We start from the raw sequence: 13,604 nt of genomic DNA on the forward strand, positions 1-13,604 counted from the left end.
TATACAGGCTGGGAACGCGAAGAATCACTCGCGTTCCCATGCCTGTCGGCCGGTGACGGCCAAACCGGAAGTGTTCGCCGGCAGGTCCTGGAGCGTCAGAGCGGGGCTGCGAGGGCACCGATCGGCTGCTGGGGGCTGAGGGGAGCCCCAGGTGAGTAAATCTCATTTTTTATACTTGATTTAAGTTTCCCTTTAAGTATATTTTTTTTTAATTTAGCTTCAGATTTACTTTAATTCTGATATTTGAAGATCGGTAATCCTTAACACTATTTTACTATTGCCTAACCTTTCTCACGAGGCCTCTCCCTCGAAGCCTAACCATAACCGATCCCCCACCCTAAGGACCCCCCACCAATACCTAACCCTAAGACCCCCCCTACCCCATGATGCCTAAACCTAAGCCCCCCCTTGCTGATGCCTAACCACTAACATTATGGGTGCCGCCTTAGACGCCTAGGTTAACCTTCTTAGCGGTAACCCCGAGTCAGGCTCGAAATGGAAAAAAGAAGCCAGGAGTGGTAATCCTGAGCCTGACTTGTGGTAGCCGCCCAGAGGTATAGGGAGAAAGTGCAGCGCATCGGGCATTTCAGCACACCTCTCCTGGGATCCAGACACTGGTAGACATTCTTCTTTCAGTGCTCCGAGGCTTTGGATCCCTCGAGTGAGATTGATCTGACTATAGGGTTACAGCGCCACCCGGAGGATGAAGGGAGAATTGCAGCGCTGCATCCCAGGATTAGGGTAAGTAAGTGCTGGGGCTGCTGCAGATCTCTCTGCGTGCTGGTCTGATTTTTTCCAAATGAAAAAATTGCACCGCTTTATGACCCTAAAATCCAGAAATAATCATGTCAGGGAGATTAATAGTGGAGATCAGCGACTATTACGAGCAAGTTGAGCGCCCGATAAAATAGCAGGCACTGTAAACAAAAATGGCGGGCGCAAGCACCGATGCCAAAATTATCCATAATGTCTGCTAATTGTGGCTATTAGCATAGGTGCCTATCGCTGTGCCTATTACCCGGGTGCCTCTGGCTACCTTCCTTAAACTGGGGGACACCTGAGGCTATCTACTTAATGCTGGGGAGGACCTGAGACTACCTACCCAATACTGGGGAGTACCAGAAGTTACCTACCTATTGCTGGAGGCACCTGAGGCTACCTACCTACCTGAGGTTTTCTATCTAATGCTGGGGGGCGCCTGAGGCTATCTACTCAATGCTGGGGGGGGGCACCTGATGCTAAAACCGTATGCTAAAATCCCATTGTGCTTCAGTTTTATTCCATAAAGCTGGAAAATGCATCATTGGTAAACCAGCCACAAATACGATGGTCATTTCCAGTAAACTTCAGCTTTATCTCAGTCGCTGTGCCCTTATCAAACATGGTGCTGCCTAATTTCCTTTCACCACTGACGTCACGGGCAGTTGAGGGCGGAAGCGCCCTTCTTCATTATGACCGTAGCACTAGCAGCTGCAGCGGATAACATGTTGTGGCATCATGCCGCTGCTGTCAGTAGCGTCTCGTGTGCTATTCTACCCGACCTTGCTGTTCAATGTGATGATGGAGCGGGTATCCAGGCGGAAGTGGTACGACAGAATCGATGAGACCGTCATCCTCGGGGCATTGCCCTTCCGGGGAATGAGTAGCAAGGCATGTGCAAAAGTGTAGACGTTATTCTGTCATTGTCCAGCATGTGAAAAGCGTAGCTTCAACAAAAACTGGCTGCACTACTTTTTATTAATTTATTTATTGTAATATATAATCCTTGCACTACATCAAGTAATCTACCTATACCTCCCCAGACCACCAACATGCACAGCTATGGGGATCTGAGAACAGCATTTGCCTCTCCCAACCCCCTCCCCTACCAACTGTTAGAATTTGGAGAGAAATAGTGGTGACAGCTATGCCCCCTTCCAATAATCAGGGCTGTGGAGTCGGAGTTGGGGCAATTTTGGGCACTTGGAGTCGGAGTCGTTGATTTCATAAACTGAGGAGTCGGATGATTTTTGTACAAAATCCACAGCCCTGTTAAGTATTAGACTAAGGAGTCGGAGTTGAGGAGTCGGAGTCTGAGCAATTTTGGGTACCCGGAGTTGGAGTCGTGGTTTCATAAACTGAGGAGTTGGAGTCAGAAGATTTTTGTACCGACTCCACAGCCCTGCCAATAATAGGGATGATTGATGAGATGCACATTTTTTCGAGTTCATGCAGGATTATGTAAATTCTGATTGCAAATATACATAGCTCCCAACTGTCCCTCTTTCGGAGGGTCAGTCCCTCTTTGGAAGCCCTGTCCCTCTTTCCTCCTCATTTGTTCCTCTTTCAGGACTTTGTCCCTCTTTCTATGTAAATATATATATTTCTCTACTAAAAAAATGTTTGACTCTAAAAGTTATTCCCATCCTTTAAATTGATATATTACTAAGGTACTTATCCGTTAGCCGGGCGCATCCTCTAGTTGGCGACAAAACTCCACCCGATTTACATCTTTCCCTACTATCCATGTCGGCCTGGAGGGGGAATAGTAATTAGCGCCACCTGCCGGATGCGCCCGGCTAACGGATAAGTACCATTACTAATTTTAAAATGTTAAATGAAGGAAAATGAACCAGGATAGAAAGGACCAGTGTGGTTTGAATTATAAAACACATTTTTCTTATGAAATCTTTATGGCATGCGTGACTAGGGGTGTAACGGGGCGTGATCAGGGGTGTGGAAAGGGCGTGGCTTACATGTCCCTCTTTTTCATCTTAAAAACTTGGGAGGTATGAATATATGTGCAGCGTACTCTCGTCAATGGGATAAGGGGGCCTGTTGCTGCTCCTGCGCAGTGCTCTAAATCCTAGGTTCTCAAGGTGTGGTACGTGTACCCCAGGGGGTACGTCTGATGGTTCCAGGGGGCACTCTGGCTTAAAGAGACTCTGTAACCTCAAAAAGATCCCCTGGGGGGTACTCACCTCGGGTGGGGGAAGCCTCGGGATCCTAATGAGGCTTCCCACGCCGTCCTCTGTCCCACGGGGGTCTCGCTGCAGCCCTCCGAACAGCCGGCGACAGGCCTGACTGTAAAATCAATATTTACCTTTGCTGGCTCCAGTGGGGGCGCTGTGGCTGCTTTCCGCTTCAAACTACACGGAAATACCTGATCTCAGTCGGGTCCGCTCTACTTCGCAGGCGCCGGAAACTTGCGCCTGCGCAGTAGAGCAGACCCGACGGCGATCGGGTATTTCCGTGTAGTTCGGAGCCGACAGCCGTCAGAGCGCCTGCGCAGGAGCCGGGAAGGTAAATAATGACGTCATCTTGTACGGAGGGCTGCAGCGAGACCCCCGTGGGACAGAGGACAGCGTGGGAAGCCTCATTAGGATCCGGAGGCTTCCCCCACCCGAGGTGAGTACCCCCCAGGGGATCTTTTGATGTTACAGATCCTCTTTAATATAACCAAGGATACAAAATTTTAGAGTTTAGGGCCCTTTTCCACTAGCAATCGCAATCACAAACGCCAGCGATTGCGATTTTTCATTAATTCTGTTTTGCGATTGCGATTTGTGATTTTCATTTGCATTGCATTATCATTGTAAAAATCGCTCCAGCAAGCGATTGCGATTAGCGATTTCCAAATCGAATCACTGTAGTGGAAAATACTTCTCATGATTTCTATGATAAAGTAACAACTCTAGCGATTTTAAAAATCACTAGCGATTTGCGATTTTGCGATTCAGCAATCACAATCGCTCTAGTGGAAAAGGGCCCTTAGGAAATGATAAAGCTTATTTAAAACACCCAATTAGTATTTTAGCTAATTAAAAGCCATAGTAAATGCTTGGAATTTGTTTAGAACCAATTATCATGCACTACGATTAAATATATATTTGTCAAGGGGGACTTGTGATGTTTACTATGCTAGGGGGTACTTGGTGAGTACAGGGTACACACCAATAAAATGTTGAGAAACACTGCTCTAAATACAATAGGGCAGTTTAACTTACTTGGGTCTTCTTCCTGGAGCAGTGCTTTTCGGCGCTGCTAGATTTGGGCGCAGACTGCGCCACCGTAGACTATAATAGGAATCACATCTATAGCGGTGCTCAGTGAGTAACGTTGGCACCATCAGAAGACAGAGCCGAGGTTGCTTAAAAAACACAATAATTTGGCCTCCAGCAATCGCTGGAAGCCGAATTACATCATTCCCCCACTATCCATGGCGGCCTGGAGGGGGAATAGTAATTAATACGGCCTGGACTTGTGCAGAAGCAGGATCAGGCTGTATCCTGCACCCAAGTCTACCAGCACCAATTTCAAATGTATGCCTTCTTCCAGCCCCCTGCAGTTGTCCTGTGCCGGCGCCATCACAGTGCGATCCTCTGGTCAGCTTTATGTGTGGCACTGGGCCTCCACAGTGCGCTCTTATGCACCGCACTGTTCTGTGCATTGCACCGTATGTTAAAATTGTTACTGTTCTGGGGCCCAATCAGTTGGCATGCGCTATTGCGTGCAACTGCCCAGCCTTGAGGCGGAGGCAATGTGGCTGGCTGCAAGGTCACGAAATAATGGCGGGGGCACCACACAACTGCAGGGGCCTGGAATAAGCCCCTGGTAAACTAAGCTGTCTTTTTTTTATTTTATTTTTTAATTTTTTTTGCCCTCTTTAAAAAAGGAACAATCAATTTAAACCTTGGTAGGACTTGATTGGTCCATTTTCAAGCTGCATACATTTGCATACAAAATTTACATACCAGTAATCCTTCATAAACTTGGAAATATTGATCATCCTATCCAATAAGGGCTTATTTCCAGTGGGTGCCCAAAAGCAGCGAGGGAAAGATTCTCAGCATGGAAAAAGACGGAAACAAATGCCTTACAGTTTTTTGGGGGCAGCACAATGACCAGCACAGGATTGTGTGCCATTTCTCATTCCTTTGTAGAATGAAACAGGAAGAGGAAGTGACATAGTCTTGTTCTTAGGTCTTGATTAGCAGATCCTGCTTCATGCTTTATACTGTTTTTTTGACCACAGGAGAAATGTATAATCTTTACTGGTGTGTTTATTGCAGTTAATTGAGGAGGAGAACGTACGCGGGGTCATTACCATGAATGAAGAATATGAGACTCGACTGTTGTGCCACTCTTTTCAGGTAACATCTGACTCAGGCTTACTTCACACTACATATCGCAATTGCTTAGCGACTGCAATATCGCTTTTCCAAGAAAAATGGCTCGAAAAATATTGCGATTTTAAACAATGGCTCTTGTAGGAACACCCTTGTAGTGTGACACGACACTAGAGCTCCGCCGATCTGCAAGCGCATCACTACCTAATTATAGGTGCATAGTTTGGTTGAAAAAAGACATACGTCCATTGAGGTCAAGATGTTTTTTTACACCTCATAACGCTGTTTGTAACGTAGCTAGAGCCTTCATTTTTAAGAGTAGTATGCTTTATTTAAAGTTTTGCTGGGCAGACCCAGTGTGTTTGAATTACAGGTAGTCCCCGACTTATGAACGTCCGACTTACGAATGACCGGCCGATACGAAGGGTCCGATCCGGTCGCAATGACGTCACTTCCGCATAGGGGATGTTTGAAGAAGCGGCTTCAAATTTCCCCCCCAAGGCTTGGCGCATGTCTCCAGCGGCAGCAGTGTTGGACTCGCCTCCAAACCGAGTCCAACGCTGTCCGTTGTCCTCTCTCCGTCACCTGCCACTGCCAGCTTGTATCGCTTCACTTCCTGTATGGTATGTGACCTACAGGTTCCTGTATATCACATTACAAATAGGGAGTGAAGCGGTGCTGCACGCTAGAGGCTGCAGGAGGCTGTGTGGCTAGATCAGCAGTGCTGGATGCAGGCTAAAAGGCGAGTCCAGCCCTACTGCTTGGAGTAGGAAGGGGAGCGAACCGAGGAACAAGGGGGGGGGGGTGGAATGAGGCTTAGTGGACAAAATGGAGGTACTGAGAGGACAAAACGAGGCACAGAGGGGACCAAACGAGCCACGGAGGCACAGAGGGGACAAAATGAGGCACGAAGGGGACAAAACCAAGGTGAGAATGTAGCGCAGCAATTGTTATTGCAGAAACGAACGATCAGTGAAGAATGGTTGCGTGCGCACACGGATATGACGTAATTAATGTTTTACAAAACATGTGGATGAACAGCAAGATTGATGGGTTTGTTTTTTTTTTTTTTTCAAAATTCTCACAGAACGATCGTTACCAAACACAATACACCGGAAATAAGTAAGTTTCAGCTATATGCGCAGCTGCGCACTACATTCTGTAACGATCGTTCCCGCACGATTGCTGTACACACCTTTCTTTAACAGCGATGATCGCGCGATAGGATCCAACTTGTTGGAAAATTCGCTTGTGCAATGATTGCACTTTCCTCGCTCTCCTTAACGATCGCTTCTGATCGCGACGGAAAGAACTTTATGCAATTGTCGGACGAGCGATCGTTAATTGGTGTTTACGAACGATCGTTATCGCAAATGTGTACGCAGCATGAGGCCACATACACACATCAGACTATAGTCTTTGGAAAATGAAAGATCACAGACCAATCTTACCACCCTTCATGTAGTATGAGAGCCATACTCTACACAGTCTTTTCTATGGAGCTGAACTCCCCATCAGACGGAAATCTTTGCAAGATGCTGCACACACAGATGCTGTACAGACAAAAGATCAGTATCTGCAAAAGATCTGTTCCTGCCAAAAATCCATTCCTGCAAATTGCAATGATAGTCTATGAGATCTGCAGATCATCATACACACATGATTTAACTGACATTCATTTGCAGATCAGATCCACCAGGATGGATTTTCAGATCTGCAGATGATTGTCTGATCTGCAGATGGATGTCAGTTAAATCATGTATGTATGATGATCTGCATATCTCATAGACTATCATTGCAATTTGCATGAATGGATTTTTGTCAGGAACAGATCTTTTGCAGCTACAGATCTTTTGTGTCTGTACAGCATCTGTGTGTGTGCAGCACCTTGCAAAGATTTTTTTCTGATGGGGAGTTCAGCTCCATAGAAAAGACTGTGTAGAGTATGGCTCTCATACTACATGAAGGGGGTAAGATTGGTCTGTGATCTTTCATTTTCCAAAGACTATAGTCTGATATAGTCTGATGTGTGTATGAGCCTTAAGACTCTTCCGATTGGCTGCTGTCTCCTAGTATAGTTGTTGGAAGCAGGAATGGTCAATGGCATGCAGGTAATTCAAGTTTAGTTTTCATTTGCATATTTTTTGCAAAGCACATTCTAATTTTATGCGAAAATTGCGCATTTGACTGCTCTTATCTCTGCATAAAATCTGCTTGAATTCAGAATTATTTGCCTACCATTGACTATCCCTAGTTGGAAGGGATGGTGCAGACTAGGCGTTGCACTGCAGATAAGAGTAGATAATACAGATCTGCTTGGTGTACAGATACAGCTGTTGCCTATCTATGACATGACCTGAACGGGTTGATGATTGACTTAGGGCTCATTTCCACTATAGCGATTTTGCATGCGTTTTTTCGCAAGAAAATTCGCATAGCAATACAAGTGAATGGGACTGTTTCCACTTGTCAGGATTCCTTTGCGTTTTTCTGTGCAGAAAAAATTTGCATGGCAGAGCCATCAGAATTCGCATACCGCATACCGCTATGCGAATCGCATACAATGTATTTAATAGGAAATTCGCATGAGGTTTGGGCATGCGAATTTTCATGCGAATTCGCATAGAAACAATGGAAAAGCACACCAGCACTGCCATGGTTAAATTCGCATACATAGTCATCCATACGAATTTGCATGAAAATTCGTATAGACCCGCATGCGAAATTCGCATCCGCATGCGATTTTTTACCGCGGCGATTCGCACCGCACAAGTGGAAATGCAGCCTTAACCTGTGTTCTATGTCTTTGTACAGCAGTGGCAAGCGCTGGGGGTGGAGCAGCTGAGGCTCAGCACTGTTGACTTCACCGGAGTCCCTTCACTGGAGAATTTACAGAAAGGGGTGGAGTTTGTTCACAGACATCGGGAAAAGGGTCACAGCGTTTACATCCACTGCAAGGCTGGACGATCCCGCAGTGCCACCATGGTAGCTGCCTACTTAATAGAGGTGAGGGCAACAAAGCTTTAGGCTGAATTTGGGGTATGTACACACGCCCGATTTGACGTTCGGACGACTGAACGACGGGTCGTTTAAAAAAAATCAGACGTGTGTATGGGCCTTCACGATTTTAAATTGTATCCTTTGTGTAACTGGCAGCCAGTGAGGGGACAGACGGGGGTAATTGGGCTGGAGAAGCTGGAGGAGAGGTGGATGAGATATATTAGTATGTAGCTCTGCCCTCCCAGCAATGTTAAGACTAGATTTGTATAGCTTTGTGGAATTTTACTCCCAGAGCATTCTGGGAGACCAGACATTACTTTCAAAAACAAACCTTCTGCAGTGATGCACCTGCCAGCAGTAAAGATGTCACCATGTGATAAATGTCAGAATGTAAATGAGGGTGAGGAAAGATTTTTACAATGGGCAAACACTGACTAAATCATTTATAAAATAATCTTGTAAAAAAAAAAAAAAAAAAAAAAAAAAGCAATTTTATTCATGACAGTACAGGGCCTATAGAGCCTTTTTCCACTACAAATCGTGATTGCAAATGCGCTGCGATCTTATCGTGATTTGCACCTATTCTATTAGTTTTGTCTTATCTCTTTGTGCCTGTCCTGACAGAGACACAAGTGGAAGCCAGATGATGCCATCGCCTTCATGGCTAATATCCGGCCGCATATCCTGATCCGCAGCAGACAACACGAAATCCTGGACAAGTTTTACCTCCGCGTAGCGAACCCAGAATACCCAGGCAGCGGAGGGTGACATAAGCTAGGACAATTTATCTTTCTTCTCTGTGTGGCGTATTTAGTGAGACATTGTAACGTACATCAAGCCAGCTTATCCAATCAGGTGTGATTTTACTGTCATAAGATCACTGAAAATGAATTCTTATTGGTTGCCTCACTAACAGTTAAAGGAACACTGTTGCAAAAAATGGCTTCATTTGAAAATACACATATATAAGAAGTATATTTCTCCCAGAGTACAATGCAGCATAAATTACATTTTCCTAAGTTTGTCTTTTACAGTAGATAGTAAAAAGCTAACAGATACAACAGATTTTGGACTAATCTATCTACTCATGGGGTATTTTCAGTATTACCTTTACTCTTTACAAAAGCACTCCAGGGAAAGGCCCTTTTAATGGGTCAGTCAGCCTCCTAACTCACTTGCACATTATTTCGGCAGTTGGACTCAGCGACTGCCATTAACTTAGTGCTTTTTAAAATAAAGAAAACGGTGTATCTACTATAAGGAGATGGGCTACTTCAAAACCTGTCAGATCTGTATGGGTTTTACAATCTATTGTAAGTGACAGCGACATGGGAAAAATGTTATTTATAGTGAGTCTTACTCCTGCACAAATGTACATTTCAATACAATATACATAAAACACTGCGCTAAAAGTTATAAGGTGTCACAATTGGTGGTGCGCTAATCCAAGAAATTCAAAGGACTATATTATCTGTCACAGCGCACATATGAAAGTCCAACATGCGCCTCAGACCCAGACTTTATAAGTCAGACGTATTCACCTCGTGTGCGATTCCCCTGATGAGTCACATGAAGTGACGAAACCGGTAGGGCCAGGAGGCGTGCACATGGTGCGTGTCAACCGGAGCCCAGCGAGACGGCGCAGTTGAGGGCCTGCCAGGCGGCTTACGATCGCGGTTGAGCCTGTAAAAACTCATCGCTATTACATAACATCAGCATGTGAGTGTTTTACTGTAACCTTTAATAAATAGGGTGCACGGTTTTACGCTATGGAGCCTATTGGTTTGTTTTGAGGTGCTTTTTGGTATGAAGCTGCATTTGAGCATTGAAGAGGACCTGTGGTGATCGTGATAGTCAGAGGGAGGCCTTAATTTCCCTGAAAGCGCTGAAGACCCGATCTGATAGTCAATATCTAGCGGTGAGTGTCCCATCTTGGTGTGGTGGCACACACTGTAAAGGCCATCTGCATCACGGACTATAGCAGTATATCAAGTGAATACGTCGGACTTATAAAGTCTGGGTCTGAGGCTCATGTTGGACTTTGATCTGTGCGCTGTGACATATAAATGTACATTTCAGTCTGTACACAAGCAAGATGACAGGTCCGATCTGATTATTGATCATTTTCTGAGCGATTTCTCATAAAAGTGAATGGAAATCGATCAGAAAGAACGATCGGGCAGTAAATCTGCTGAAAAATCTCATGGTGTATTCCCAGCATAACAATACCACAACACAGCAAAACAGTTGTCATTCTCCTCTATCTTCACCCTCCTGGGCAGGCAGCTGCATACAAGACGTCGGCAAATCAAAAATGAAGGAAGAAAAATAGTGCCTGGCCTGTGTTCTTCTGGTCCTGCAATATCTTCTCTGCTGCTTGTTTTATTGTTCAGATGCGACCGTCCTCCCAACAGGTTGATACAAAACGTCTTGTGCATACAGAACATCAAAACGGTGTATAGGTGGAAAGAGGTGGGTCTCTAGAGAGGCAGATGGGCACAACAGCCGTTTCGCACCCAAAAGGTGCTTGGTTACGCGCTTGCTTGCGAAACGGCTGTTGTGCCCATCTGCCTCTCTAGAGTCGCACGTCTTTCCCACCTATGCACAGTTTTGATGTTTTGTATGCACAAGACGTTTTGTATCAACCTGTGAGGATTGTCGCATCTGAACGATAAAAATGCAGCAGAGGAGATGGTGCCTGGCCTGTGTTCTTCTCATTATGCAACTGTGCATTTTATTTATATGCATACACATGCATTTTTAAATTTTTCCTGATAGTAGTCCTTTAGGGCCCTTTTCCACTAGCAATCGCTTGCGCTAAACGCTAGTGATTGCGATTCAGCAAGTCCTTCATTTTTTTTATGCGATTGCGATTTTGCTATGCAATGCACGGCATAGCAAAAACGCAGTAAAAATCGTTCCGCAGCGTGATTGCGCTTATGGAAAAATCGAATTGCGGTAGTGGAAATCACCTACCGCGATTCCTACGTTATTAAGCAAACCCTAGCAATTTAAAATTCGCTAGCGATTTGTGATTCAGCATCGCATTCGCCGCTAGTGGAAAGGGGCCCTTATTTAAGGTTGCAAAATTATTTCTTATGTTCCGTCCGCTGCGTAATACTTTGAATATTGTTCTTTTACAACACACGGTTTTACAAGTTATATATTTTAGTTCTTGGACATCTTTTTAAATAAATAATATAATTCTTGATCTATACTGTAATTATTGATGTACAATCTATTTTCTGATATGAAGTGGAAATATAGTTGGATATGTAGTGATGCAATGTGGTAAACCAGGTGACTCATTAATATCGGGGAAATAGTGTTTTGTTACCTAGTTTGCAACACCTCTATCAGTGTATGACAAAGCAAAAGCTGTCCGCTATTATTATCTTTAGGGGTTCTCTGTGGGGGGAGGGAGTAGGATAGGTGTTGTGCTGCCTGTAGACTCCTACTGCGCTGCCCCACATGCGTAGTAGGAGCTTGTGCGGCCACGGTTCCTGTTTGATTGTGCTGCCGTGCTAAACACCCCAAATATCCCGGCTTACACACCTCCTGCACTCCCCAAATTTAGCTTTTGTAATCTCTTGAGAACCAGCAGGGCTCGGGGGATGCAATTTTGCACAAAGGTAGTGGGGGGGGGGGGGGGGGTGAACATTTGGGGAGTGTAGAAGGTGTGGAAGCGGAGATGCATGAGCACCTATAGCTAACCAGGGATTAGGCGTGTGAGAGCGCAATGCAGCACGTTACAGATAAAACTCAACAGTACAGTTCCACCCCTAATTAGATATCAAATTTACAAACACGACAAAGTGGGGCTTTAAATGAACAGATATTCGTCTTTTAATTCTTCATATCAAAAGGTCTTCACAGTTGCGGACACACAGGTAAACACAATTTCCAGAATTCCAAATTACAACCAAACCGACTGCCTGACACGTGTTTCACGATCAAAAATCGCTTCTTCAGAGGCATACAGTATACATGTACATAACATGTGAGTCCAAATAGAGACCACAGACCGCAATCTGTAGGAGTATGAAGACCACACCAAGTGGACAACGTCCAGAGATCACCACCATCAACGCTGATGCGACACCTCCGCATCAGCGTTGATGGTGGTGATCTCTGGACGTTGTCCACTTGGTGTGGTCTTCATACTCCTACAGATTGCGGTCTGTGGTCTCTATTTGGACTCACATGTTATGTACATGTATACTGTATGCCTCTGAAGAAGCGATTTTTGATCGTGAAACACGTGTCAGGCAGTCGGTTTGGTTGTAATTCTGGAAATTGTGTTTACCTGTGTGTCCGCAACTGTGAAGACCTTTTGATATGAAGAATTAAAAGACGAATATCTGTTCATTTAAAGCCCCACTTTGTCGTGTCTGTAAGTGTGAGAGCGCAAGATATAAATGGTATATGAAGAGAGAGGAAAAAAAATGGAAAGCAGTGGCGGGATCCTATGGATGATTAAATCTTGTTTCTAGGATAAGCAATAGTGTTCTACTGTCAGTCCCAATGGACTGCAATCTTCCAAGCTGCAGTAATGAAGCCTTATTATGCTTATATCCTCTCCTGCTAATGAAGAAAGGGCTGTGCCTGAGCTCTGAAATGCACTGAGCTGTGAACTGCAGCAATACACTCCAGCACTGCCCATCGGGAGCCGGTGACTGATATCGGGGAAGAGACAGCAGCTCGGGCTGTGAGATGGCGAAGAGCAGTGGAAGCAGATTCAACAATGCCTTATTATGGGTTCCTGGTAGAGCTTCTATGGTAAGGTACAGGGCTTCCTGCAGGGACGTAACTACAAATCACAGGGCCCCCCAGCAAGACTTTAATGGGGCCGCTTAATGTTCACAACCCTTCCCTTGCCTTCCCTTGATCAGACACTGAACATTTATATTGCGCTTTTTTCCTGGTGGATAGTGATGAGCTTCCGAGTAGCTACCTACTCCTAACTACTCGAAAGCGAAAAGTTAATTACAGCACCGGAGGGGGTGGGTGAGGGAGGCTTAAAGAGAATCTGTATTGTTAAAATCGCTCAAAAGTAAACATACCAGTGCGTTAGGGGACATCTCCTATTCCCCTCTGTCACAATTTCGCCGCTCCTCTCCGCATTAAAAGTGGTTAAAAACAGTTTTAAAAAGTTTGTTTGTAAACAAACAAAATGGCCACCAAAACAGGAAGTAGGTTGATGTACAGTATGTCCACACATAGAAAATACATCCATACATAAGCAGGCTGTATACACAATTCCTTTTGAATCTCAAGAGATCATTTGTGTGTTTCTTTCCCCCATGCACTGAAGTTTCAGGCTGCTCTTTTCTTCCTGCAAACAGCTTTGCCCTTGTTTGTAATTCCTCAGTATGTGAAAGCCCAGCCAGCTCAGAGGACGATTTATCCAGCTGATTAGAGCAGCTTCTCTCTTCTCTCTTATCTAAATAACACACAGGCAGTGTGCATAGAGGGGCCAGGAAGAGTGAGTTCATA

The 13,604-nt window shown here is 45.0% G+C and overlaps 1 protein-coding gene across 1 annotated transcript; it reads left to right on the forward strand.

Moving 5' to 3' along the window:
• The first annotated feature begins 1,423 nt into the window (after nt 1–1,423).
• On the forward strand, nt 1,424–10,423 carry PTPMT1 (protein tyrosine phosphatase mitochondrial 1). The gene is made up of 4 exons (XM_068261405.1): nt 1,424–1,650; nt 5,052–5,132; nt 7,923–8,114; nt 8,733–10,423. The coding sequence occupies exons 1-4, from the start codon at nt 1,498–1,500 to the stop codon at nt 8,874–8,876; spliced, it is 570 nt and encodes a 189-aa protein (XP_068117506.1). The 5' UTR covers nt 1,424–1,497; the 3' UTR covers nt 8,877–10,423.
• Nucleotides 10,424–13,604: the final 3,181 nt, after the last annotated feature.

This window comes from Hyperolius riggenbachi, chromosome 11 (assembly GCF_040937935.1).
Source record: "Hyperolius riggenbachi isolate aHypRig1 chromosome 11, aHypRig1.pri, whole genome shotgun sequence".
Classification (NCBI taxonomy): Eukaryota; Metazoa; Chordata; class Amphibia; order Anura; family Hyperoliidae; genus Hyperolius; species Hyperolius riggenbachi.